Source organism: Bactrocera neohumeralis, unplaced genomic scaffold (genome assembly GCF_024586455.1).
Source record: "Bactrocera neohumeralis isolate Rockhampton unplaced genomic scaffold, APGP_CSIRO_Bneo_wtdbg2-racon-allhic-juicebox.fasta_v2 cluster11, whole genome shotgun sequence".
NCBI lineage: Eukaryota > Metazoa > Arthropoda > Insecta > Diptera > Tephritidae > Bactrocera > Bactrocera neohumeralis.
The window spans coordinates 9,897,770-9,925,433 of NW_026089624.1; the positions used below are offsets into that span (position 1 = coordinate 9,897,770).

A 27,664-nucleotide genomic window follows, 5' to 3' on the forward strand; every position below is an offset into this window, starting at 1 on the left:
ACACTTAGCTTTATTGTTTAACAAATCTTAAGATATGTCACGACACTTGACGCGCTTTTTTGTTTTTGCGGTGTTTTTTGGGTCCACTTGTAATTAAATTTCCGAACAAGGTTTTAAATACTGTTTTTAATGACTTATGTCAAACTCGACTGAACTTTTCATAAAAATTAAATTCCGTCGTTTATCCTTCCGGATAATGATATTTGTGCGTACAGATTCACTTTAATACTTTTGGTGTAGGCAACTTCAAGTTGTTTAAAGCTCTCGGGCGCCAGTTAATGGTTGCCACCAGATGATTAATAACACGCTGTTTGGAATGGTGAAGTTGAACTCAACTTTCTTTATTAAACACATTTCTATTATACAGAATTTGCTTATTTACTATAAACTTACATATGTACGAGTTCTTACTTACCAGTACTTATTTGTATATACTCTATAATGATAACGTAAGCAATAATTATAGCAAAACAGCAAACCTCATTTTGGTCGAGAAATGGCTTACATTGCGGCGGCACGGCTTCCGTTCTGGTTTAGTGCCGACGAAATGTGCTGTTGTTGTAAATTTTTGAAATTAACTTTATTGAGCAATGATATTGTATATTTACAAAATATTGCTGAATTGAGTAATATCGGTATATTTTGCTAGCTACGACAACTTTGTTGTTGTACATTGGCAAAAGGTTACACACCTAAAGCTAGCAGATTCCGACTGCAACGCTCCACTTGAAATATACCTTTTAGTAGGCAGCGACCTTATACTGCAAATTATACTTGAAGGTGTAGAAAATTTTTCAAACACCCTTCTAGCTCAAAATACTATATTCGGTTGGATACTAAGTGGACTAGTTCGGAACCAGTTACCACCATGTCAACTCAAATTAAAGAAATATCCAATGAATACCCTAATTCACAATTAAAGAAATTTTGGGAGGTTGGAGAGCTCTCCCTCTCAATTACAACGCCAGAAGATCAGTATTATGAAGACTATAACTGCTAGATCAGGAAATGGTCGGTATGTCGTACGACTACCACTTAAGCAACAATTTCCTAACGCACTCATCCTAGGTCGCTCTCGCACCTCTGCATTACAGCAGTTTCTAAGTTTGGAAAGAAGCTTTCTTAAAAAAGGTGAACTCAAATCAGAAAATGATGTTGTGTTAGAAGAACACCTCCATTTAGATCACATGGAGGAAGTAAGACCAAGCGAAAAAATCGTCAACGGCAAACACTACTCTTTTTACTTGACATTCTTATTGAAGGAAAACCGCACCCCTTGGGGGTTTTGTTACTAACCTTCAACCTCTAAAAGTTACCAAATAAAATTGACGTTGCCTGGTGTAAACTTTTGGTACGTCAATATATTTCATCGCCAATGCGCTGCAAATATTGCCAACTTCTTGGTCATACAGCAAAGCGCTGTAATCATTCCCCTCTTTGTGTTAATTGTTCACTCCCTCCCCATGCCCCATCTGATTGCGAACGCATTTTTTGCATCAACTGCTTCCAACAACACGCATCATCCTCCAAAGACTGTACCAAATTCATACAAGCAAAGGAGATAATAAAAATTAAAACAATAAAAAAATGTTCAATGCGCGGAGCAATAAAAATTCATAAGGAACAAACAACACCAGCTTTTCTATCCAATAATACATATGCTTCAATAGCGTCCAATTCCAACGAAAATATCGAAGTAACAAACACTAACGTTGACTCTTCCACCACCATAAACACTAACAACATTAGTTCTCCCAGCAACACTCAAAGATCAAATTCACCAAAAATCACCAAAAATAGCACTCAATCTAAAAGCACTTCTCCTTTACAGCAAATCAATATTTCCAAATCGCCCATAGTGGAATCCACTCAAGCATTAGAAAGGAACATTTCAAACGGAACTAACCTCTCTCGCCGCTCCATAAACTCTGATAGTCCACCAAGACTCTCTGCCTATAATGATCTCACCACTAACCTCACCACTAATAATAGCCCACCTCTTTCTCAATACTAGCCGTCCACTCAAATGACTTCACCATACCAAAAAAACTCACTATTCTCTCCGTCTTCTCAATTCCAATCCCTACCTTTCGAACCTCTTCCATCCTTTTCCCTAGTATTTTCCAACACTCAAGAATTAATTACATCCGAAGATGAAATTTAATACAAACGATATCCGAACATACTATATACATTATATTTTTTTCTCTCTGTCTTATTAATGACGCTTAAAATCATCCAGTGGAACATAAACGGGTACAACAACAATTATGATGAACTCGTATTACTCTTAAAAGAGCAAAACCCACACGATATTTGTATTCAAGAAACACATATCTCAGTTACTCCCATTAACAACATTTCCTGTCCTAGACAATACAGCGGTTATTTTTCGAATTTACATAACATCCAAAGCAATAAGCCAGGCGTTTGCATTTTAATAAAAATCATACCACATGAAATTATCGATTTAAAATCCACACTATCAGCAATAGTTCTCAAAATCAACTTAAATTTTAGCTTTACTATTATTAATATGTACATATATACCACTCCAGCAAGTTTTTAACGAAACTGCTTTGAAAGATTTACTTTCCCAACTAAATTTTCCACAAAGGATTCTACCCACAAAACTGGCGGATAGCCACCATTATCCCAATTATTAAACCAAATAAAGCATTGAACCTAATTACTTCTTACAGACCAATTTCCTTGCTATCCTGCTTAAGTAAAATTTTCGAAAAAATAATTGCTAGGCGACTTTCATGTTTCGCTACAAAAAATAATTTTATAAATCACAACCAAACGGCTTTCAAACAACAGCACAGTGCAATGGATTCACTTATTCAACTCCAACACTACGTATCTGACACTCTCTCCACCAAAACCATAAGACTATCTTGGTCACCGATTTCGAGAGAGCTTTTGATCACAAAGGAATTCATGCAGTGCTAAGCCAATTAGCAGCTTGGAAGACAGGTCTAAAAGTTTTTAAAATAGTAAAAGCTTTTATGATCCTAAGAAAATTTCGGGTTCGCATAAACAATGTTCTATCTAGTTTGTATCCTTTCAAAAATGGTATACCGCAAGGCTCGCCACTATCGGTGATGTTTTTTATTATAGCTTTTGATAAATTAACTGAAATATGCCTTAAAACTAAATATTAAACTTTAATTATTAAAACTCACTATGTACGCGGACGACGCTATTATTTATTGCAATATAAAAGATCCCCAAACTGCTAACAATTAGGGTATTCACAAGGTGTCATAGTGCGTCATATCGGCATATTGTCATATTTTTTTATGACTGTCATACCAACACTGTTGTTATCTCACATGCAAAATTAAAATATGACTGATACAACACTGCGTGGTATGTTTCTTGAGTTCGCTATTCTATCAGCTGTATTTGATTACTTTCTTATTATTGGCCTTTAAGTGTTTGAAATTAATAAATTTAATAAATCTCGTTATTAATATGGAAGGAAACCACGATATTCAGGTAAATTAAGTTGATTATAAGTGAAATATGAAAATATTTCGATGTTTATGTGGTTGCAAATGATTTTATTGCAGTGTAAACCAAAACGCCGCCGTTTCAACCCGGTACATAAGTGGAATGCGACAGAAGAAAAAGCGCTTGTGGAGTTCCTAATGGAAATAGAAGTTTCGAGGTTTGTCATTTTAATTAAAAAAAAAACAAAACAAAGTCAAATAATTTTTGTTTAAAGAAACCAATGGCTCAAAGCTTTTATGGTCGTTTCATCGAAGACACGCAGCTGACGGTAGGATGGAAAGTAGTGCGCGCAAAAGTACGCAATATGCGCACTAATTATAATAAAGCAAAGGAGTTGGAATTGTCGACAGGCGCTGGAAGTATGGAAGGCGGCACAATAAAAAGTAAATTCTTTTAAGGAAATCTCTTTTTTTTTTAATCGTGACCATTATTTTTTTCTATAGATACTTTAAGAAAAATGTGTTTTTTCTATGAAGAGTTGGACGATATTTTCGGCAGCAGATTAAATTGTTCTGCAGTAGTGGAAGACAGTTTGCTGACGTTGTTAGAAAGCGACTCTACAAGTCAATCGGGAGCAGAATGTGTGGTTGAAGTGGGCAGTTCAGTTGAAGCTGAAGAAGTACAAAGTCCAGCGTTGAACGACAATGTGTGCACTCGAAGGCAGAAAGGAATATATTCCAAAACTGCCTTGTCAGATATTTTGTAGGTTCATGGCAAGATCGCAGAAATAAGGAAGCAAAAGCTTGAGATTGATGTTGCAGCAAGGGAAAGGGAAATGTCAATCAAAGAAAAACAATTAGAGTAAAAAGAAAAAGAAATAGAATTAGAAAAAGAGAAATTAATGACAAATTAGAAATTGAAAAAATGAAATTACAAACGTAGGAGAGGTTGGCAATGGAAGAGCTTAGGCTAAAATATAAATAATTTTACAATGCACTACATTTTTAGTTCACTGAATTTATTTTTATTATTATGTCATTTTTTTATGTTTTAAATGAAGTTTTTATGTTATAAGTTTTGTTGTGATATTAATAGTTAGTGCCTTTTGAAGAATACGAAAATGAAATGATAACTGTACCTATCCCAAAATAAAAGAACCAAAATCAAAAATATAGTTGCATTATAATTAAGCAAAATAATCATGCATTTTTATTAACTTGTATGATTAAAGAACAAATGCACATACATATGTGTATAAGTAGATATTAAATATTTTGATTTTGTATATAACGAAGCAAGCAATTTCTCATATTATTTTCTGATGAGAAAGGGAATTGAGGCATCAAAATTTCATTGCAGGTTTCAATATCTATATCGAAACTGATTAACATGTTGTGAAGAATACAACACACCATAATCCAGTCATTGCATTCCTTCTTATTTGAAGTTGAAAGCATTATAAATTTATGCTCCTTTAAACTACCGAATTTCTCTTTCAAAAGACCAAAAAAAATCTCAATCGTACACGGTATTTGGAAAAATACGCGTTGAATAAATCCCTTTCTTCTTTTCTATGTTCAACACTGTTTTGCCGGAAGGGCGTTATTAAATATGGTTTCAGTGGTTAGCCACTATCTCCCGCGACCCACTCTGATGTCGAAAAGAATCGTTCCGGATGCTTTACTAGTGAACAATTTGAAAATATTAATAACCAATCGTCACTTGTCTTATGCGCAATTTATAGTCACAAATCGCTTGTAGTTTTACAGAATATTGACGTTTACGCGAATAGCAGATTTCATGCTGCATAACTGGTGCTTCAGCTAATTTTATTTCGGAACCATCGATGTAACCCACATACCATGGCATTTCTTTCGCAGTTGCGGACACAATTTCCAGTCTTTCTCTTTCATTGGGCCAGTACAAAAACTCATTTTTTAACCGCAATATGGCTTTAAAAATTCGGTGCGCTACATTTTAAATAGTGCCTCCATCACCCACACCAAATAAGGAAGCCACTTTGCGAACAGATTGTCCATCGCCGGAAGATCCCAACCGATACAGCACTATTTTAAGTTGCATTTCGATTGGAAGTAGTGAAGCACTTGAACTTGTCATAAAAACAGCATCATTTTTAATTAATTCTAAGATCCGTTCACATTCCTCCGGGCGAACACGAAGCATCTGATTGAATCTGCTTTCGTCAAGATTCCTTAGCACATTTCGCTGGCAACTGGAACATTTTGGTAAGCCGAAATGAACGCTTCTTCTGTTGCTCAGCAAACAGCTCATGCTGATCAAAAAACTTTCAATAGCTTCGTCTTCTTCGTCACCTGGCAAAGTATAAATATTTCTATTTAATGAAGAAATGTATGCAAATACTCACTTGATTCAACTCCTAATAGAGCCAATGCATGATTTTCACATAAAGTAGCTATAATTTTATTTTTCTGTCTTTCTGGTGGCATTTCTGTGTTCTTAATTTTTCACTATCAGCTGATTAAGTGTAGAAATATGACAAAATATGACATACAACAGTTAAGTTTTTTATTACAATATGACATAAGACATACAACAAAGCTTGTAAATTGCCTAATTACATTTTTGTTGAAAACATATTATTTTTCACCTAAAACAGCAATCCAAACAAAGCGCGAGCTTAGTTTTTACATTACTGCTTTGTTTTGATCACTCAGTTGTTCTCCTTTTGTTTCTCCTTTTCGTATCGCTTTTGATTTTGGCATTTTGACATACTTATTGCCAAGAGGTCCTAACTATTTTCTCATTGAAGTATGGCTTCTGGGAACAGTAATGGATGCACCCCAGAAAACCCGTTTAGAAGGCACTCTTAAATTATGAGAAATGGGAAAAGTGAAATAGCCATCGCAGCTGGATCAACAAAAAATGGGAAAACGTTACCCATGCAATCAGAGGTGACAAACTCTCTGAGGAAACACCAAGTAGTGAAACTACCCACACCTTTAACCTGTTGGGTAGTGAAAAAAAAACTGGAGAATATGATAATTGACCAAAGGCATATGATGAAGCAGTGGTTAGGGAGAAGCATTGGCAATAATTCCTAGGTATGCACGGTGCCAAGTTGCTAATGGGTGGTTACAACCTTAAAATGTTTAAATAATTATGTAATCAACCTCCCAAGTGACAAGCGCTGGCTACTTGTCGCCTTCTACACTGGCCATTGTAAGCTCAAAAAGCACTTATTTAACATCGGCATAGCTTCTTGTGAGAATTTCCGGTTCTGCGACTTGGAGTCTGAAACACCAGAACAGCTGCTAATGGACTGCACAGATAAAGGCACTTGTATCCATCTTTCCAAATAAAGATCACATCGTCTCAATAGCAGTATATTGGAATTTATCAATTTGTTGTGGCTAGTTGAGAGGTTGTGACGAGTATACAAATTATCAGAGCAATCTATAAGAGCCAAAAGAGAAGAGAGAGTGAAAAGCTCAACGATATGGCAGCAGCGATGGCTAACCACACTCAAAAGACGGTGGACCCACATATTGATATCGGTCATCTATTCGTGGATCGACAGACGACATGTCGACCTGGATTTCCACCTAACCCAAATACTAAGTGAACATGGGTGCTTTAGAAGCTACATGTACAGATTCCAATACGAAATTTTAACTACACTCATGTGTACGTCCACTAAGAAATTGAAAGCTGTCATCGAATCGGCATCCCCTATCATGACAAAACTGGGACATATAGAACAGATTACGTGTCCATCAGTCCGTGCCATAGAGGAGACCTTAATGTCTTATCACTCCCACATAGTAATATTTAGTCAGGTTGTTCCGTGGAATAGTCTGGTGTTGGGAGTAGGTTAGGTTTAGCAGATTGAAGTTACGCTCTCCGGCTTCTTCAAAACATGAAACAAACAAATATGCTCCTTATTAGTTCTTTGTTGTTCTCTGGACGGGTAATTGCTATTTGGACTTCTTCAAGGTCAGGCAATGGAACATCTGCTCTACCGTCATCCTCTGGGGAATTGGGTGCACCATCTCCCATGTTGCCATGCTTTCACTGCCATTCCGCATGATGGAGAAGTATTCCCACAATAATTTCAGTATGCTCTGGACGTCAGTTACTAGATAACTTCTGGGGTTCCTACAAGAACATGCTCCGGTCTTGAAACTTTTTGTTAGTCGCCGCATCTTTTCGTAGAATTTTCGGGCATTTCCTCTGTCGCCCAGCTAGTCAAACTCTTCGTACTAACGCATTTCGGCCTATCTCGTTGTTTGTCTGAAATTGCGTCTCACTTCCCTTTAAACTCTAGGTATATATCCCATCCCTCACGTGTATTGGTTGATTGTAACGCTGCGAAGTAGGCTGTTTATTTTCTCTCTACTGCAACACGACACTCCACATCGTACGAGCTGTTCTTTTGCTTTTTCCGAAAGCCAATTGATTCGTTTGCAACTGAACGTAAAGTGCTTGAAATGCCGTCGCACAGTTTCCTAATACTGAGTTGCTGATGAGTGCAAGTCGAGTAGAAAGTCGTTAGGCTGCCTGTTGTGATTGCAGCTTCTTGACGTCGAGCCATCCTTGTATTTTTTGACGTGTGTTTTTTGCTTAAAGAGGCGGGTGCGTATTGTTGCAACAAGATAGTGGTCCGAGTCAGTGCTAGGACCTCGGAGGGTATGCCAGCCTAAAGCACAACACAATCGATCTGGTTGGTTTCTGCTCGATCCGGAAACAGCCAAGTACCGGAGAAGTCGATCAGTCTCAACAAATTTGGGGATATTCCATCGGGGATGCTGAATTTACCGGCTGTTGTGCCAAAGATACCTACTGGGTGGGTAACCGGCGTTAAACTCGCCAAGCACGATTTTGACTTCGTGGCGGAGGCAGCTCTTATAGTTAATCACCAAGCGCTCACCGAATTTGCGCTCCTTTATACTATTGCCACTGTAGTAAATGAAACCTACTAATCTCAGTCCTTGTCTCGTGCATCGCATTTCTTGGACGGCGGTGATGTCAGCCTTTACTGTTACGAGGACATCAACCAGCTGGGTAGCGGCACCTTCCCAATAAGGCACCGGACATTGCAGGTGCATGCCCTTAAGTCGTAATCCTGAATACATTTGCAGTGGTCGTCATCAAAAGGGAGGTGTCTCTACCGAGGCTGTTGTGTCCTTTTAATTGGGGTGGTTTTTACATCGCGGGTTTCAAACCCACCGCACAACTCTGTGGCGAGATTTACTTTAGTTGTCAAGTGAAAGGTGTCGACCGAATTTCATAAACTAATATTCAACAATTAGATCGGAGTCCTACCTTAATTACGAAATAGTGACCAAATATTAGGGACGCAAATAAGCTAAATTTATTTCTGATTTATTTCTTAGTGCTTGATGTAATCAAATAAGTATGTATGTATATGGTATAACGGTTGCGTAATTTTTTTAGAAAGCATTCTTTTTTTACTCCTTTTACACCATGAACAATCAGCGTGACAACCAAAGAAATTGTTCAGTTCGGACCATTATAGCATATAACTGACATACAATATTTTTTATACCCTTTTACGCAATAAGGAATGCACCTTTGAAGGGAAGTTAACGTTTTTTCCTGTCTTTAAGTGAAGGAATTGCTCCAATCTAACTGAACAATTTTTTGAGTATATGTGTACATATAATAGAAAACTGTAATTTGAAGCGTTCCAAAGAGAAGGTTCATAACCGTCTGGAAAAGAGGGAATAGTGCAATGAGAATTGAGGAATATGATTTTGAGAAATGGCTTTTGTAACTTACCATAATGCTGTTTTCCAAGCTATGCTTAACATTATCTGTATATAAACGGCACAATATAGAAGTTTTTATTGAGAGATTTTTAGAGACTTTTGATTTATTTATTTATTTATTTTTTTTTTTGTTTTACAGTTATTTATTTGCTCGCCTGTTTATGGTGTGAGTGTGTTTCTGAATAACAATGTATATTTGTATACTTAAATGCCAATTACTATGCAACTTGCCATATTCATTTATGACTGAATTCTCAATTTCAGCATCTATTGTCATTATCATGTATTATTGTCTATCGCATTTTATAATGTTTGAAATGTAAATGTTCTTCGTTTTAGGCCTCCTTAAAACTATGTTTGTCACATCCTATTTAAAGTTGCACCTTTTGTATGTTCGCATTTATATTAATATTTTTTCTACATTAACATTCAACAAATCCTTATTAGCTATAATTTTGAGTTTTTATAGGTAAGTAGTAAATACAATATTAATTCTGATTATTTCAATTATATCATTTATTTCTTTTCTTTTAGTACTTTAAGCTTCGTTTGCAAATTAATATTAAAAAGAAAATTAGTGTCGTAAGTCGTTTGTCTCGGACTAAGAGTACGCTCATTCATGCATATAACCAAATTTATAAAATTGCTTGAATCATCTTTTTCATCTCTTTGGACCAAAACACAGAAATTCCACTCAGATATATACATATATAATTAACTAGCACTTTAATATACGTTTGCTCTTAAGTTGCCCATTATATCATTTTATGTAATTTGAGGTCCGAAAGTTGCCAATTCAACAAAGGAGGTCCATTAAAACCCGAATTCAACATTTTTATTTTTTTTCATTAAATTTAGTAGGGAGTAAAAGACCGTTATAGTTAAAATTTTGTCGTTATGAGACCGGTACTCGGCATTTTAAAAAGAAATTGTTGGCAATCAAATCAAAAAGGTGTTCACTCTGTTAGTTGCTTGATTAATTTAACAGCAGTTATTTAGACATGTAACTGTAGAGTTAGAAAAAATAATAACTTGAGTCCAAATTAAGATTACTTTCATATTTATAACAATGTTGTTAATAATTTAAGCATATATAATTCGTTAAATAAATAAAAATAATAATTAAACCTGGCTTTCGCCTTGAGTATTGTCAATTAATCGTACTCAGGCATGTAAAACAAAATCTTTTCGCAATAACAGTCGTGGAAATAAATATACAAATGTCCTTGAGGCTCAAAAAGCATAAATGACTGTACGGGTTTCCCACTTTTAAATTGCTGCAATATGACCTGTTGCAAAATGAGAATATATACGAATGTTGCATAAACCAATTACTGTTGTGAAACCATACAAACATTATTTGCTTATTTTTTATATTTTTCCATGGAAAATACTTAATACAACTTTGATTTTTTCAATTACATTGTATAATAGTATTTTTTATAAGTAGAAATATACATGAAGCACAACCTATTATTTTCAATAGTCCTTTTGTACAAACAGCGTATTTTGTCTAGCATGTCATATAATTATGTACATATGTATTCACGTAGGAAATTGTGAGCACAAATTATGTTTGATCATAAGTGCAGAAGTAGTTTCTTGTAGATATTTCCATAGCGGTACCGTTGAAATAATCGGCAATAAATTCTCATGCATCTTATGTTATGCGTCTAGATCTGTTATTTATGATATAATAGCGTTTTAAGCATTTTCGCATATGTATACATACATATATTATTTCATTGTACGTATTTAGCAATAATTAATAAAGACTAGTTAGTATTGTGTATACGTTCATTAGCTGCCTTTGTGTACATACTGCATATGTATACATATGTATACACGATATATAACTTTGATATGGATATATATAGGTTTCTAAATTTGTATTAAATTTAGTAGCCTAATACTGATTGAAAAATATGAAAAATAATTAATAATAACTGAAATTTACTAGAAAGTCATTTAATTACATCCCCTTTATAATTGTTTATATGTAAACAAATGGCTATATTACGAGTGCCCCAAACATTTCAGAAAACACACAAATGAAAAAGAGGTAAAGACCCAATTACGGTGTACAACTCATCTGCATTTCGGTTACAGTTTCGAAATTCGGTATCAACGATCAAAACGGTCAAAAAAAATTTGGCTTGAAGTGTTGTCAAACAAAAATTTTTTTGTGGTATTGCGGCTTTCAGCTCTGTGGATTGACTAGAATATCAATAAATTATAACCGCTACCACGCAGTTGTAGGTGAACATGACTGCGATTATTTAAAACAAATATTTATGGAAAATGGCAAATGGGCAAATAAACTATTTTATATATAATTCTAATATATTTTAAAAAGTTATTTTTTACAATTACATAGAACAAACAAAGTGAAAATTTGGATGAGCTCGAGGAGAAAAATCACGAAGCTGGACCAGGCGAGCCAGAATTTGGAAGTAGTAAAAATAAAATTAGCGACCGTATAAAATGTTTCGCTCATAAGAGTACACAATTCCTAAGAATATACATATACTTTTTGAGTAACATAAAATATTTGAGGCTTTTAACTTCTCTTGATTAGTGTTTAAAAAATTAATGTCCATTTAAATAATTATTCACCTATTCGTGAGCCATAGAAAATAATAACGTTTAATTATCTGTGAAATCTCCATTTTCTGGGTTGAAAACAACAATGAAACTTCGACTGAAATAGTTGAAAGATGGTATTTAGTTATGAAAGAAATAAGAAATTTCTAAAATAAGTTTAAAGGTAATAATTTATAATTTGGTAATAAGTATTAACACCTCTAATATTATGTTTATAAACTATTTATGGATTTATACTTAAACAAATAGAGTTCAGAATTTGAGGTCATTCACCATAAGTTTTTACATGTTTTGAAACCATACTCAAAGCTAACTCATTAATTGGTAAACCTCAATTTTCCATAATAATTAAATTTTAAGTAGTTCAAATATATTTTAATTGCGCGAATAAACCGGCAGCGGCTAATACAAAATATGCCCACCAATTGTGAGGGACCAGCCGCCGACGGTTATTTTAAAATTATTTGCTTATTGGTTTACAAATGACATCTAAATAATACATAACTATATTTTCAAATGTCTTGATACTAGTCACATATGTATATACTTTTAATCGAGATCAGGCCTAAACCAATAAACCCATTAAAAGTATGACAGAAATTTAAAACAAGTAAGGAAGAGCTAAGTTCGGGTGCAACCGAACATTTTATACTCTTGCAACTTGCAAGAATCAAAGCCAGGGAAATACTTTAAGGCGCAAAACCAATAATGTAGGGTAGAGTCAGCCGGATGTTCGAAAATCCTGATATAAGTTATATGGGGCTTAGGTCAAATCGCTGAAATTTATCTATTTTAGGCACAAAGAAGCACTGTTGTGAGTAAAAAAAACTGTCTTATTTTCATTGGGATAACTCACATTTTGGCTGATAGATCCATAAAAGCAGATAGAAGTTCGAAAATTTTTATATTGAGTATTAGGGGGCTAAGGAAAGTATTGGTCCGATTCAACCCATATTTGACATACAGACAAACCTTTATAAAAGAAAAATTATCCTTTAATTTGAATTATAGATATCACTCATTGCCCTACATTTTCGATCAAAAATCAACTATAGTTATCGTGGTCTAAATAGTCGTTACCTAGGGGCTTGAACAGTTTTCATTGAATTCAAAAAATTTTTGGTAATAAAGTGGCACACACTAAAGACATTAGTCTTGTAAAGTTTTATCTCGTTATATTAATTGCTTCTTGGTTTTGTACTGGAAACTGAAGGAATCAAGTAGAATTTAAAATTGTGCTGTATAGGAAGTAGGCGTGGTTGTCGTCCGATTTCGTAAACTTTCACAATGTGGCATAAAAATGTAAAAATAATGCCATATACTAAATTTTGTAGAAATCGTTTGGTCGGGTCCCGAGATATGGGATTTCACCAAAAAGTGGACGGTGCCAAGCCCATCGTCCAATTTTTACATCGGCTTCAATAAAGCTCTCTTATACTACCATCTCTGGTAAACTTTAATGTCTCTGGCGTTTTTAGTTATTGATTTATTGCGCTTTGAGTACCGTTATATGAGGAGTGAGCAGGGTTATCCTCCGATTTCATCCATTTCATATAGTCGGTAAAATTCTTATAAGATTTATACCCAGCCAATTTGGTATTTGTAGCTTAAGTGGTTTAGGATATATGTATAGTATATTAAGGTTGTTCGAGGGCGGGGCTACAACCATTTTTTCAAAAATTTTGGACCACAAGTGCCCCTTGCTACTGCGATCCCCTGAATGAAATTCGAGTTTTATATCTTAATTGAGTGCTTAGTTATGGCACTTTTTATGTTTTCGGTTAATGATCGATTTGTAGGTGTGGCAGTGGTCCGATTACACCTATCCTCGAACTCGTAATTTTTTTGTACTAAGGAACCCTTATACTTAGTTTCATCAAGATATCTCAATTTTTACTCAAGTTACAGCTTGCACGGACGGACGGACGGACAGACAGACAGTTAACCGGATTTCAACTTTTCTCGCCATCCTGATCATTTATATATAGCCCTATATCTATCTCGCTTAGGTTTAGGTGATACGTATAAGCGTTAGGTGAACAAAATTATAATGCTCTGTAGCAACTGCTTGCAAGAGTATAAAAAAGTAGCAAGCATGGCAAGTTAAATGCAAATTACGGTGTGATTGCTCTTTTTATAGCATTCGAGAGTCAGTCTGTGTATGTAGGTAGAAGATTCTAAGCTTAGGCGGTAAATACACCCACATGAACATCTACCAAAGCACAGATGGTGTAAAATCGCTTGGCCTGGATGTACACGGTTGTTTAACCACTGTTACTTATGGAGCGGTATCTTGGGTGTCGAAAGTCTACCAAGAAAATGTCCATAAACAGCAGACCAAATTCTAGGGCTTGGCTGATGGATGCATCATGTGCACGTTTGCAACCGCTATACAAGAGGTGCTTCTGGACAATTTTCACAACAACCGGTTATATACCGGTTCGTACCGATTGGTTTTCTATGAACAATTATTGGTTATTATTTAGGGTTAAGTTTCAAAACACAAAAAAAACTATATATACTTGTATTACTATATTTGAAAATAATTTGTAATTTGAGGAACTCGCAATGGTAAACCTGCGCAAAAAAATATGCAAAGCAAAATTTGGTACCATTGAAGATAGCGGTTATACCATTTTAATGAGGTTTCATATACTCTCTTGACAAATTCAACTCGTTAGCATTTTTGCTGCTTTTACATGTAATTTTTTTTGACAAGAAAGGAACGCGCAAAAAAAGCGAGCAGAAAAACGGTGTAGCTAATGATTCCTGGTATCGAAAGGTGGTGGCAAAGACATTTTTAAGTAAAGACAACTAGATCATGTGAGAAGAGAGGCAACCATTTCCAATTGCAAAGGGAAATAGATGTTCTGACTTAAATTTTTCTCAATTGCTGGCATTTGTTTACGCTTCATTGTAGTGAGAAAATAGTATAAATATGAAATGAAGCCGACATTATTTCCTTTTTTCCTTTGACGGCGCACAATCAACACGCCGAAAAAGTGTGGTCACCGAAATAAAGTAATTTTCTTCCACTGTCCAATTTATACAAGTTGATAGCACCAGCTTTTACGACAATAACATTGCAGGATTTTGTCTTGCTTCTTTCGTTTCTGCTTATGTGTTCTTATACCCGTGGGTGCATGATAAGGACTTTCATAGTCAAGTCCGCTGATACTTTCGTGAAAGTGTGGTTAGCCGTTACCCTAAAAAGGTTCTGATTAGCAGTGCTTTTTTACATCTTTTGCATTCAACAGCTGCTTATATAATATATAGAAAAATTACAGGCATACGCAATGTATGGCAAATGTTTTCCTAAGGCTATGTACATATATAATCCAACTTAATTCTTAAAATAATTGCATGGAGTACATCATTGTATGATTACATATATACATATAATTATTAATAATGGTTATATATTTTAAAACATTTATAAGATATCGAAATTCTCTCCAGATATTTTTCGTTAGGAGTTAATATATGTATCTATAATAATATCTTGTATATATACATATCTGCTTATATTCTTTATCTTTTAAATTTAGAATTGACAGCTGAATTATCTTATTGTTCTCATTTACATTGAATTATTGTCTCATGTCGCATTTCACAATCAAATTGAATGAATTGGTTATAAATGTTAATATTATATGTATACTTTTAGTTATTTATTTGTTTAATAGTGTTCTAATTCTTGCGTCTAAACATTGTCATTGCTAGTATTGTCAATGCGATAATCACCGAACCGTTGATGAAACAATGAAAAAATACGAAATCAATAATTAATATTTAACCACATAATTGTGAAGTGATTATTTCGAATACTCTCATGCAAAACTGCATCTACATATATAATATGTAAGTATGTATGTACGTAGATAAAATACATCTAAATTATTATATTGCCAATAATTCTAAAAAACAAATTTCATTTTAATTAAACAATACATTTATCAAATGTTGCATTTTTATATTTGCGCCACAATTATTTATGTAAATGTATAATTGCCACATGTATGTATTGTTGTTACTTATTAAAGTTAATATGATATGGATATTATATAGTAGTAATTATGATTATATATAGTGCATGTAACGAAAATTAGCAAATGTAAAAATTGAGTTACTAGTAAAAAATTATCAAACATTATAGGGTTATATGTATAATTATGTTGACTCTGATATGCCTACTGTGGCTAGAAAAAGATTGTATTGATATGCAATTATCCAAATCATAAAAGAGTGGTATCTTTGGTTTAATTGATAATGAGATATATATATAGGTATGAAAGTTTTGTGTATATGTATGGTATCATATTGGATTCTAGTTCGTTCTGGAAACGGTTATAGGACGGGCCCATTCTTACCATATTGGTTGTTGCTACCGCAAACTGTTTGAACATATTCAGTTCTATTACCTTTGTTCTGTCATATGTAAGTATACATTAGCTCTGAGCTCTGAAATGACGTGCGTGTGTAGGCATATGTGATGGTAAAGTCCAGGGATCCTTGTAGGCTTTGCGCTATGGCATTATCTTTACTTTTTAAAGTGTTAATTTGATATATCACACCTATAAATATAATGTTATAATCTTTAAAACTGTGCTATTAACTTTAAGTTTTATTTACAACATAGATAATTTTGAAAATAGTTTATTTTCTTTGGGGATGAAAAATTTATTGTAAAAATCCAAAAGTCACTAATGCTGAAACTTTAGCCGGCGTTTGCAGGAAAAAGCAAAAGTCAATCAGAGGGTAGGTAACCATACATGTATTATATATCCGATTTCATCAACTTTATGACATTCAACTAAAATAATCGCTAGAATTTATTAGGACACCTTACATATATAATGATGGACTGGAGAATAATAGAAAATCATACATCATTATATGTACCCATGTATTTCTTTTTCATTTAGTTTCGGCACCGAATTACAGTATGTATATGTTAGAAAATGTTACTAATTATGTTAAAACATTAATTTCATTAAGATTTCATGCACATTGAGTGATATTCATCCTCTCGCAACATGTTGCGCTTAATTAGATAGTTTTGTTTACCAAAGAGTTATGGAGCTTAATATATAGATTAGGGTGTGTTATTCTGAGTCAACCTTTTTTGCAACTGAAAAACAGGCCAAAAACTTTCGAAAATGTGAAAAAGAAAGTCAGTTAAAAGATGAGATCTTAATATTAATATTAAGAGGTGCCTATTTCAAATTATCTGTTTTCCATATAAATAACATGGCAAAAAAAAATCATTTTTTTGTGGTGGTTATTGTGCGGAGGTTATTATATGTGCACGCGATGGCTGCCAGTAGGGATGGTAAACTCAATTCCGATTCTACTCGTAAAATAATCGATTTTTCGAATGTCAAAGGTCGATTCTTAATCGACTTCGACTACTGAAGATCGATTCCGAAAAATCGATTATTTTACGAGAAAACTCGATTCTCGAGTAGAATCCGAATCGAGTTTACCATCCCTACTGGCAGCCATCGCGTGCACATATAATAACCTCCGCACAATAACCACCACAAAAAAAATGATTTTTTTTCCATGTTATTTGTATGGAAAACAGAAAATTTGAAAGAGGCTCCTCTTAATATTAATATTAAGAGCTCATATTTTGAGTAACTTTTGTTTTCACATTTTCGAAAGTTTTAAGCCTGTTTTTCAGTTGAAAAAAAAGATTGCCTCAGAATGACACACCCTAATATAGATATGTATAAATGATCAGTATGAAGAGATGAATTAAATTCCGGCTCTGTCTTTCTGTGCAATGTAGTTGATAGTGCAGATGAACGGGATTGGACGTTTGCTACGCCTTAAAAATGCAGTTAGGTGAAAACTGTAAAGGGCTACAAGCCACAAATCTAGATACATAACTGTAATTTTTTCCAATACTTCGACGTATGTAGAAGTATACGCAGATTGAAAGTTGTTAAAAAGTGGGCGAATTCCGCCTACTAATATTTGATCTATGGTAAGCTTTATTTACAAATCTCGCAATTTAATTTACATATCTGCTGCACCATATAGTCATTATATTCTCATATGACTATTAAAAATTTGCGAAAACGGACTACAATCACGCCTTCTTCATAATGTATATACCGCAATTTCAACTAAGTTATTGGAACTGCAACTTGTACAAATATGCTACTATATACTACACCAAAATATACTTTGACCTATTGCTAATTTTTTCCGAAAATATCTGTGCGATATGTTAACAAAGTTCTATAAGATATCGATTACCAATGCGTCATTCTGTATTAAAAATGGTTAATTTCGGATTGTTCCTCGATAGTGATAACATGATAATATTTCACTGCCTTATAAATAATATTGAATTCATCATTTTTATACCCTTGTAACATGTTGCACAGGTATAGTAGTTTTGGGCATCTAACAATTGTTTGTAAGACTGACTTCGAAAACGTCAATTCAAATGCATACGTACAACGTACAAAGTTTTGTAATGTATCCAGAATATTTGTTACATTTTTCATTTTTTGAAACGTACCCCGTTTGTACTCTATGCGCAGTGACACAGAAAACCGCGCATCACAATTAAAGTGTATGCCTTTTGACATATACATACGCAACGAAGGCATAGTTGTGGGAAGCTTTCTTATTATTTATACTAAACTATTTGATTAAAATTTGATAATTGTTTATCTTTATACGGTCGCAAAAACAAAACAGCTTACTGCGAAACTGAACTTTGTAGTGAAAGTATTCTGGAACGTCAAATTATTTGCAATGTTGATTGACGTTTCAAGCCGACGATGTATAAATGCTGCAGTTATATCGAATATCTCGATACATAATAGAGATAGTTATATGTATGTATGTTTGAAATTGAAATTTTACAATGGACGAGGCACAGCCACATTAAAGGGACGTTATGCGATAAAGAAATTGCTTCAAGTTTCAATACACTCACACTTTTCTACTACCACACTTTCACTTTTCCAACTTGAACGCCGTATTGATATCAAATGACATGCAATGTCGGGAATAAGAACATTTCGTTATATTGATGAATCGATATCAAAATATAAGTATGTATATCAATAAATTATAACATTATTAATATTTTCTTGAAACTATTAATGGTAAGTTGCAGTCTACGTCTTTAAAATTTAATCTATTTTAACAAGTAATACATGTGATCAACTCGAAAACAAGTTCTTGATCGTGTAACACTGGTCTGTCCAACACCGCGATATTCAGAATTCATTCGTGTCGAATTTCTTCGGCCGCCAGTTTAAAAAAAAAGTTTGACGATCTAGTCTAATAAAAAAATAATTCAAATGTACTGCAATGTCTAAAATTTAATGCTAATTAAAAAAAATTTATATTTAACTTTTTTCTTTTGAAAAAGTAAAATAAATGTAATTATTGGAAAAAATATCTTTCTGCACACAGAAAAAAAAATTATTATTTTTGAGGTTACCTTCGTTGAGCTTATTTCATGAATTAAGGGGGTAGTAAGGTTAATTCGAGCGAAAAAAGCATATTTTCAATAATTTTTTATTAAGATACAATCAATATCTATTTATTTGTATAATTATAGCATAATTATATGATATTGAAAGAATATTCTGTGAAAATTTCATAGAAAAATATTAAGAATTGAGCCGGTGACAGAGAATCTTCGCAGACGTTCCAAAAACAAATTGATTCGCGGTGAACCGCATAACTCATGACTGAATCATTTGAAATTAAAAAAACCAAACTGATTTCATTAGTTGATAAGTTTCCTGAGGTAACGCTACCAAGTTTTTTTTAATGATTTTTCAATTTTTTACAACGCTCTTAACTCAAAATAATAATCTTTCACCAAAAAAATCAGAAATTTTGTTGTGGAAAAATAAGTTAAAATTAAAAAAAAACTCGACAGCGTTACCTCACAATTTATGTAAGGAAAGACTGTGCAAAATTTCAAAAGGATCGGTTTAGTAGATTTTGAGCTACAGAGTTCACCGGCTTCGAAAAAGTGAAGTGTGAGAAAAACACGTTTAAAGTTTCACAGCCGCTCACAATCAAATCGGAGGGCGGAGACTTACAAGTGTATATCTCGGTCAATTTTTTTTAATTGCTCTCAAATTTTCACAGAATAATCTTAAGATATTGTACATTAATATAAAAAAAAATGCAAAAAAAATAAAACAAGAAAAAACGTTAACTTCGGCTGCACCGAAGCTAATATACCCTTCACAGATGCATTTCTTTTAGTAACTATGTGTTCAGTTTATATGGAAGCTATATGCTATAGTAATCCGATCTGAACAATTTTTTCGGAGATTACATTGTTGCCTTAGAAAATAATCTATACCAAATTTGGTGAAGATACATTGTCAAATGTGAAAGTTTTCCATACAACAACTTGATTCCGATCGTTCAGTTTGTATGGTAGCTATATGCTATAGTTTACCGATCTAACCAATTTCTTCGGAGATTACATTGTTGCCTTAGAAAATAATCTATACCAAATTTGGTGAAGATATATTGTCAAATGTGAAAGTTTTCCATACAACAACTTGATTCCGATCGTTCAGTTTGTATGGTAGCTATATGCTATGGTTAACCGATCTGAACAACTTCTTCGAAGATTACATTGTTGCCTTAGAAAATAATCTGTACCAAATTTGGTGAAGATACATTCTCAAATGAGGAAGTTTCCCATACAAGAACTTGATTCCGATTGTTCAGTTTGTATGATAGCTAAATGCTATAGTTAACCGATCTGCACAATTTCTTCGGAGATTACATTGTTGCTTTAGAAAATAATCTATATCAAATTTGTTGAAGATACATTGCCAAATGTGAAAGTTTTCCATACAAGAACTTGATTCCGATCGTTCAGTTTGTATGGTAGCTATATGCTATAGTTTACCGATCTGAACAATTTCTTCGAAGATTACATTGTTGCCTTAGAAAATAATCTGTACCAAATTTGGTGAAGATACATTGTCAAATACAAAAGTTTTCCATACAAGTATTTTATCCCGATCGTTCAGTTTGTATGGCAGCTATATGTTATAGTGATCCGATATCGACAGTTCTGAAAAATGAGCAGCTTCTTGTGGAGAAAATGACGTTTGCAAAATTTCAAAACGATATCTTTAAAACTGAGGGACTAGTTCGTATATATACAGACGGACGGACGGACAGATAGACAGACGGACATAGCTAAATCGACTCAGCTCAACATACTGATTATTTATATATACATATACTTTATAGGGTCTCCGACGCTTCCTTCTGGGTGTTACAAACTTCGTGACAAACTTAATATACCCTGTTCAGGGTATAAAAATACCTTACTACCCCCTTAACAAGAGTGCTTGAGTTTTTGTTTACAATTTAGATGCTGTACTACGCTTCTTCTTCTCAACTCAAAGCCATAACGTCGCAATTATATCAGTACAAAGAAGTTATATAACATTGTGTAAAAATAATTGTAAGCTAAAACAGCTAAACAAGCTAAAAATTATACTCGAAAGATTATAATCAAAGATAGACTAGATTATCATCTGACGATATTGCTCAAATTGTGCAGTTGTTTAAAAATAAATTTGGAGATAAAAAAACTTCTTACCGATGGCGCTTTAAAGGATTCTATTGAATACACGGCACAGTCTATGCAAAGATAATAAATGAAAGGATGGAATCTGGCAATCTTCCCCAAAATTGGAATATATCGCCAATAACACCAGGGAAGGAAGTAATAAATACACACAAACCTGAGGAGTTTAGGACATGCGATGAAAAAATAAAGGAAACCGCTATCAAGAATATGCTTCTCTAATGCTTAGAAGAGAACACAAGAATGGGGGTTCAGAAAAAAGCACTCATGTGAAACGGCTCTCCATACAGTGATATTTGATTGGAAAAAAAGGCTAAATAGGAAACAAAACATTATAGCAATTTTTTTGGATATAAAAATAGCATTTGAAATAGTCGATCGTGATATCTTTGCTCAAAAGCTTAAAAAGATGAGAATACCTGAAAACGAACTTAAATGGTTAAAAGTTATTTGGCAAATAGAAAGCAAAATTTAGCGATAGATTCTTTCAAATCAAAAGAAGTGTTAGTTCCTTTAAGATTAGAGTGTGATACTTTTGAACTAAAATTTGACAAAAAAATAGAGCCTTCATAGGCTCGGCATTATATGTACTTGATAACAAACTTAAATTCGATGAACATATATAGTTTACTGTACAAAAGATAGCAAAACAAAGTGGATTTATGAAAAGAAATTGTAAATATGTATCTAGAAGGTTTAAGTCTACAAAAATACTAATTGTGCGGTTTATATACACCCAACTCCTTTTTTACATGGTAGATACGTTCCTCAGAAAACCGTGTAAAAAACCGTGTAAAAAAAGAGGCGTTTCCTATAGTAAAATTGGGGATACGTTCCATGTCATCTGAAAACCGTGTAAGATGAAATAAAGAACTATATTTACTTCGAAAAACCGTGTAGAAAATGTTTAAAACTATAATAAACTAAATGCTTTTATTGAGCATTAAAACTTAAAATACATAATTCATACAGGTGAAAATTTGGTAGATTAAGCAAAAAACTAAAGAAATCTGTTAATCCAGAATTAAGAACAGAAAAATTAGAATAGAAATAGAGAAAAAATATTTACATAGCTACATAATTATTCGTCGTTACTAGATAACAAGCGCAATTGTTTGTGACGAACTGGACTAAAGTCGGTATCGTCACTGGATATATCCATTTCAGCAATGTAAATATCATGCGAACAAAATGTGTAGGTAAGTGTTATCGAATAAGGGGATTTCCCAGCTACTACTATGTACATACATATGTTCATTTCAGCAACGGTGCTAAGTGTAGTAAAAACAAATATAATTACAAGACAGTGATTTTGAAACCGTACTAGATTAAATTTTTTTTTTGTCAACCGTGTAACTTCAAATCCGTGTAAAAAAAAACCGTGTAAAAAAAGAGTTGGGTGTACATATTGTTAATCGATTTTGATTATAGTATCAAACGCAAAAATAGATACACTTCAGAAACTATGAAATAGATGCATGAGATTCATAGGTGCTCCATTTAGTGTAATGCTTTTAAAATTAAACATGTTAAGTATAAAATATAATATGTTACCATACCATGAAAATATTTATTATATTTAGCATATTATGAGACAATGTACCAGAATATTTCATAAATAATCTTGTGTACGTAAACTAAACGCACTACGTTAGTAAAAGAAAAAAATAATTATAAGTTAGCAATATTTAGAACTAAAATAGATAAGCAAAATCTAGTTTCTAAAGGTTTTAAATGTTTCAATGAATTATCGAATAAAATACATTTTTTTGTTGGTATTGCTGTTATTAAAACACGTCTTTAAGAATATTGTAACACCTTAGATATAATTAAAACAAAAAACATCTTTCATAAATTGATTTGAATTGTAACCTATGCCTAGGCCATAAAGATACTAATAAATAAATAAATTGTCACAGCCTAAATAGAGAAAAGTAACTGTAAATTTTTGTTTTAATCTTGTATTCTATCATTCTCGGGTATAATACAAAAGAGGTATACCACTCAATAAAAAGGGGTTCAGACTACTCAAGCAATAAATACTATAAATATAAAGTCACATTCCTGGTTATATTTAGGTGCAATTTATTGTTTGTAAACCCGAGCAATAAATCTAACAAAGGAATAGTTTTTTTTAATGTTTTTGTCTTACATGAATGCATATTATCTCAAGAATGTTTTGTTAATATTTGTCCTAAAAACGTTTTACATCAGTTCTCAAAACGTTTGAGCGTTTTATCACAACTCACGTTCTCCAAGCCGGTACATCTCACAACTACCACACCGATTGTAATGAAATTTTGGAGTACACTGGAGTATTTTTTCAAATTCGTTAATAATCGCAAAAATTTGTGTTTCCTTCTTTAAAATGTTTCAAAAAAGTAAAAAAATTAAAATTCGAATAACCTCCCAGCGTTACCTGGACAAAACGATTATCTGACGATATTATTTTAATGTTTTGATTTCAAATGATCTAGCACCAAGTTATGGGTGTCATTTTACATTTCTGAATAACAATATAACAGAATATGTAATATGTGCGATTGGTTTTTAAAACTAGATTTTAACTGTTTCATAAAAAGCCTTATTTTACACTTATTTTACGAATTAAGCTTACTCTTTCTTAAGTATTGTTATGTTAGAAGTGTTTTAGATAAGAGCGGAGATATTCCAAGACAAAAAATACAAATTGTGGCTTGGTTGGATCAAAGGAAATCTAATCTATCCGCAATAGTCCCAATCGCTGGAATCACTAATTTCCTTCTTGGAAATGATAATTAAAAAGGGTAAAGCAATACAATAAAAATAGTTACACTATATTTAATAAATATTGGCTAATTAAACTTATGCAATCAATTTCTACTCACAGGTCCGTATACTTCCTCGAATATAAACGATGATTAGCTGCTGTTTTTCCTGGTGATTGAATGTAGAATATACTTATATGTATATCTATGTAGGTATTGTTTTTGGTGTAACCATGTTGTCCTTTATACTCAAGTGAGCTGTGCAATAGGTTTCATTTACCGTACAGAGATTAGTTTTAATGTTCCTAATGTATTATGATGTGCGCTAGTTACTCATTGAATGCATAACTCTTGTTTCATTAATAGATATAAAAGTAGTCATACAAGCCCACGGCATCACTTGTAACCTGTGATGGTTGAAGTAATTGTTGGTTGACAAAGTTTAAAAATCCACTTACTTCCGGGTTGTTCTGTCTATCCCACCCTTGAATTTTCGTCGCAGATTGTTCACTAATCCCAAAAGTATCAAGTCTTTTTCCCGCATTAATATTGTATACAGCAGAGACGCTCGATGGCAATGCTTTGGTAGCTTCATCAGAGAATAAATCCTCCGTCTCTGATATATTTTCTGATTCGGTGCCATCTTCGAAAAATGTATGATCCTGCAAATATTCTGAAGCATTACCTGGCGAATAATAATGCATATTAAGGTCCTTTATGAGGCGTTCAAAAAGCGTAGTTTTTTTGTTGGACATCTCCGATTGTAACTGTGTACGAATCTTTCGAGAGAAGGAAATATCTGAGTTTCTTTCCATTGGGTTATCCTATGAAAAAAATAGTATTAAGTGTATATGAAATAAGCTTAAACTAAATCTGAATATGAGAAAGACAACCGGAAGGAGCCGCCTCCCTAAAAGCAGCCACGCCTGAATGTGGCGGTACCCATGTCTTTAAATTTATTTAATTCATGCATCACAGGCTAATATTTAGTTCTTTTTACTTTATACCATGTTTCGACCGACACCTAATCACAAGATTTATGCTATTGAGTCGACTACACTGGTAGACATATCATTTGTGACATGAAAATTCTTAGGTGTTTCTAATGCAGTTTGATACCCTGAAGCCAAATCTGAAAACAGAATTTTTCTATCACCCACAGATATTCTGTAACCTGCGGCCTTAGATTTTACAATACCACTGTAAACAAATTAAAAAATTATTTTTTAATTTATCTTTCGCGTGGTTTTCGAATCGGTAAATTTTTTTCTGTAAGTTGGTAGTACCGTTACTGACATCTATGCTAAATTTCACGTCAAAATATTCATACGCGTCGTTTTGTGAGGCTCTGAAAGTGAATTCTTCGATTTTTACTATGTCTGTATCTTCTAAATGTCTGTATCTTCTATGTCTCTTCTTCTTAATTGGCGTGGACACCGCTTACGCGATTATAGCCGAGCTAACAACAGCGCGCCAGTCGTTTTTCTTTTCGCTACGTGGCGCCAATTGGATATTCCAAGCGAAGTCAGGTCCTTCTCCACTTGGTCCTTCCAACGGAGTGGAGGTCTTCCTCTTCCTCTGCTTCCCCCGGCGGGCACTGCGTCGAATACTTTCAGAGCTGGAGTGTTTTCATCCAACATTACCTAGCCAGCGTAGCCGCTGTCTTTTAATTCGCTGAACTATGTCGATGTCGTCGTATATCTCGTAGAGCTCATCGTTCCATCGAATGCGATATTCGCCGTGGCTAATGCGCAAAGGACCATACATCTTTCGCAGAATTTTTCTCTCGAAAACTCGTAACGTCGACTCATCGGTTGTTGTCATCGCCCAAGCATCTGCACCATATAGCAGGACGGGAATTATGAGCGACTTATAGAGCTTAGCTTTTGTTCGTCGAGGGTGGACTTTACTTTTAAATTGCCTACTCAGTCCGAAGTAGCACCTGTTGGCAAGAGCAATCCTGCGTTGGATTTCCAGGCTGACATTTATGGTGGTGTTAATGCTGGTTCCTAAATAGACGAAATTATCTACAACTTCAAAGTTATGACAGTGGCGTGAGAGCCAAGTCGCGAGTGCGACGACTGTTTGTTTGATGACAGGAGATATTTCGTTTTGCCCCCGTTCACTGCCAGATCCATTTTCTGTGCTTCCTTGTCTAGCCTGGAGAAAGCAGAACTAACGGCGCGGGTGTTGAGGCCGATGATATCAATATCATCGGCATACGCCAGCAGCTGTACACTCTTATAGAAGATGGTACCTTCTCTATTTAGTTCTGCAGCTCGAACTATTTTCTCCAGAAGCAGGTTGAAGAAGTCGCACGATAGGAAGTCGCCTTGTCTGAAACCTCGTTTGGTATCGAACGGCTCGGAGAGGTCCATCTTGATCCTGGCGGACCTTTTGGTGTTACTCAACGTCAGTTAAAAAGAGGTGGTGTGTGTCGAATCTTCTTTCACTGGTCTTTTCCAAGTTTGGCGCATGGTGAATATCTGGTCGGTTGTTGATTTTCCAGGTTTGAAGGCACACTGATAAGGCCCAATCAGTTTGTTGACGGTGGGCTTTAATCTTTCACACAATACGCTCAATAGAACCTTACATGCGATGTTGAGGAGGCTAATCCCACGGTAGTTGGCGCAGATTGTGGGGTCTCCTTTCTTATGGATTGGGCATAGCACACTTAAATTCCAATCGTTGGGCATGCTTTCGTCCGACCATATTTTACAAAGAAGCTGATGCATGCTCCTTATCAGTTCTTCGCCGCCGCGTTTGAATAGCTCGGCCGGCAATCCGTCGGCCCCTGCCGCTTTGTTGTACTTTAGGCGGGCAACTGCTATTCGAACTTCGTCATGGTCGGGCAATGGAACGTCTGCTCCATCGTCATCGATTGGGGAATCGGGTTCGCCTTCTCCTGGCGTTGTGCGTTCACTGCCATTCAGCATGCTGGAGAAGTGTTCCCTCCATAATTTAAGTATGCTCTGGGCGTCGGTCACTAGATCATCTTTGGGGGTTCTACAAGAGTATGCTCCGGTCTTGAAACCTTCTGTAAGCCGCCGCATTTTTTCGTAGAATTTTCGAGCATTACCCCTGTCGGCCAGCTCACCAAGCTCTTCGTACTCACGCATTTCAGCCTCTTTCTTTTTCTGTGTACAAATCCGTCTCGCTTCCCTCTTTAACTCTCGGTATCTATCCCATCCCTCGCGTGTTGTGGTCGATCGTAACGTTGCGAGGTAGGCAGCCTGTTTTCTCTCCGCTGCGACACGGCACTCCTCGTCGTACCAGCTGTTCTTTTTAACTTTCCGAAAACCAATGGCTTCGGTTGCAGCTGTACGTAAGAAATTTGAAATGCCGTCCCACAGTTCCCTTATACCGAGTTGTTGACGAGTGCTCTCAGAGAGCAGGAGTGCAAGCCGAGTAGAAAATCGTTCGGCTGTCTGTTGTGATTGCAGCTCTCGACGTCGAACCTTGCTTGTGTTTGTTGG

General features: G+C 34.5%; 3 protein-coding genes across 3 annotated transcripts in view; 1 reads left to right on the plus strand and 2 right to left on the minus strand.

Annotated features, from left to right (window-relative positions):
- Nucleotides 1-3,346: 3,346 nt before the first annotated feature.
- Nucleotides 3,347-4,578, plus strand: LOC126765758 (uncharacterized). The gene is made up of 3 exons (XM_050483501.1): nt 3,347-3,676; nt 3,734-3,902; nt 3,963-4,578. Exons 2-3 carry the CDS (start codon nt 3,740-3,742, stop codon nt 4,223-4,225), a joined length of 426 nt encoding a protein of 141 aa, XP_050339458.1. The 5' UTR covers nt 3,347-3,676; nt 3,734-3,739; the 3' UTR covers nt 4,226-4,578.
- Nucleotides 4,579-5,300: 722 nt separating this feature from the next.
- On the minus strand, nt 5,301-5,952 carry LOC126765759 (uncharacterized). The gene is made up of 2 exons (XM_050483502.1): nt 5,846-5,952; nt 5,301-5,792 (listed from the first exon to the last, which is right to left on the minus strand). Exons 1-2 carry the CDS (start codon nt 5,925-5,927, stop codon nt 5,437-5,439), a joined length of 438 nt encoding a protein of 145 aa, XP_050339459.1. The 5' UTR covers nt 5,928-5,952; the 3' UTR covers nt 5,301-5,436.
- A 3,330-nt stretch (nt 5,953-9,282) lies between these two features.
- LOC126765886 (uncharacterized) overlaps nt 9,283-27,664 on the minus strand; it is a 216,101-nt gene continuing 197,719 nt past the window's right edge. Inside the window, exons 6-8 of the mRNA XM_050483558.1 lie at nt 24,647-25,012; nt 24,309-24,595; nt 9,283-16,408 (exon numbers count right to left, since the gene is read on the minus strand). Coding sequence (XP_050339515.1) covers nt 24,548-24,595; nt 24,647-25,012 — 414 coding nt within the window. The 3' untranslated portion in view covers nt 9,283-16,408; nt 24,309-24,547. The remainder of the gene's footprint in view (nt 16,409-24,308; nt 24,596-24,646; nt 25,013-27,664) is intronic.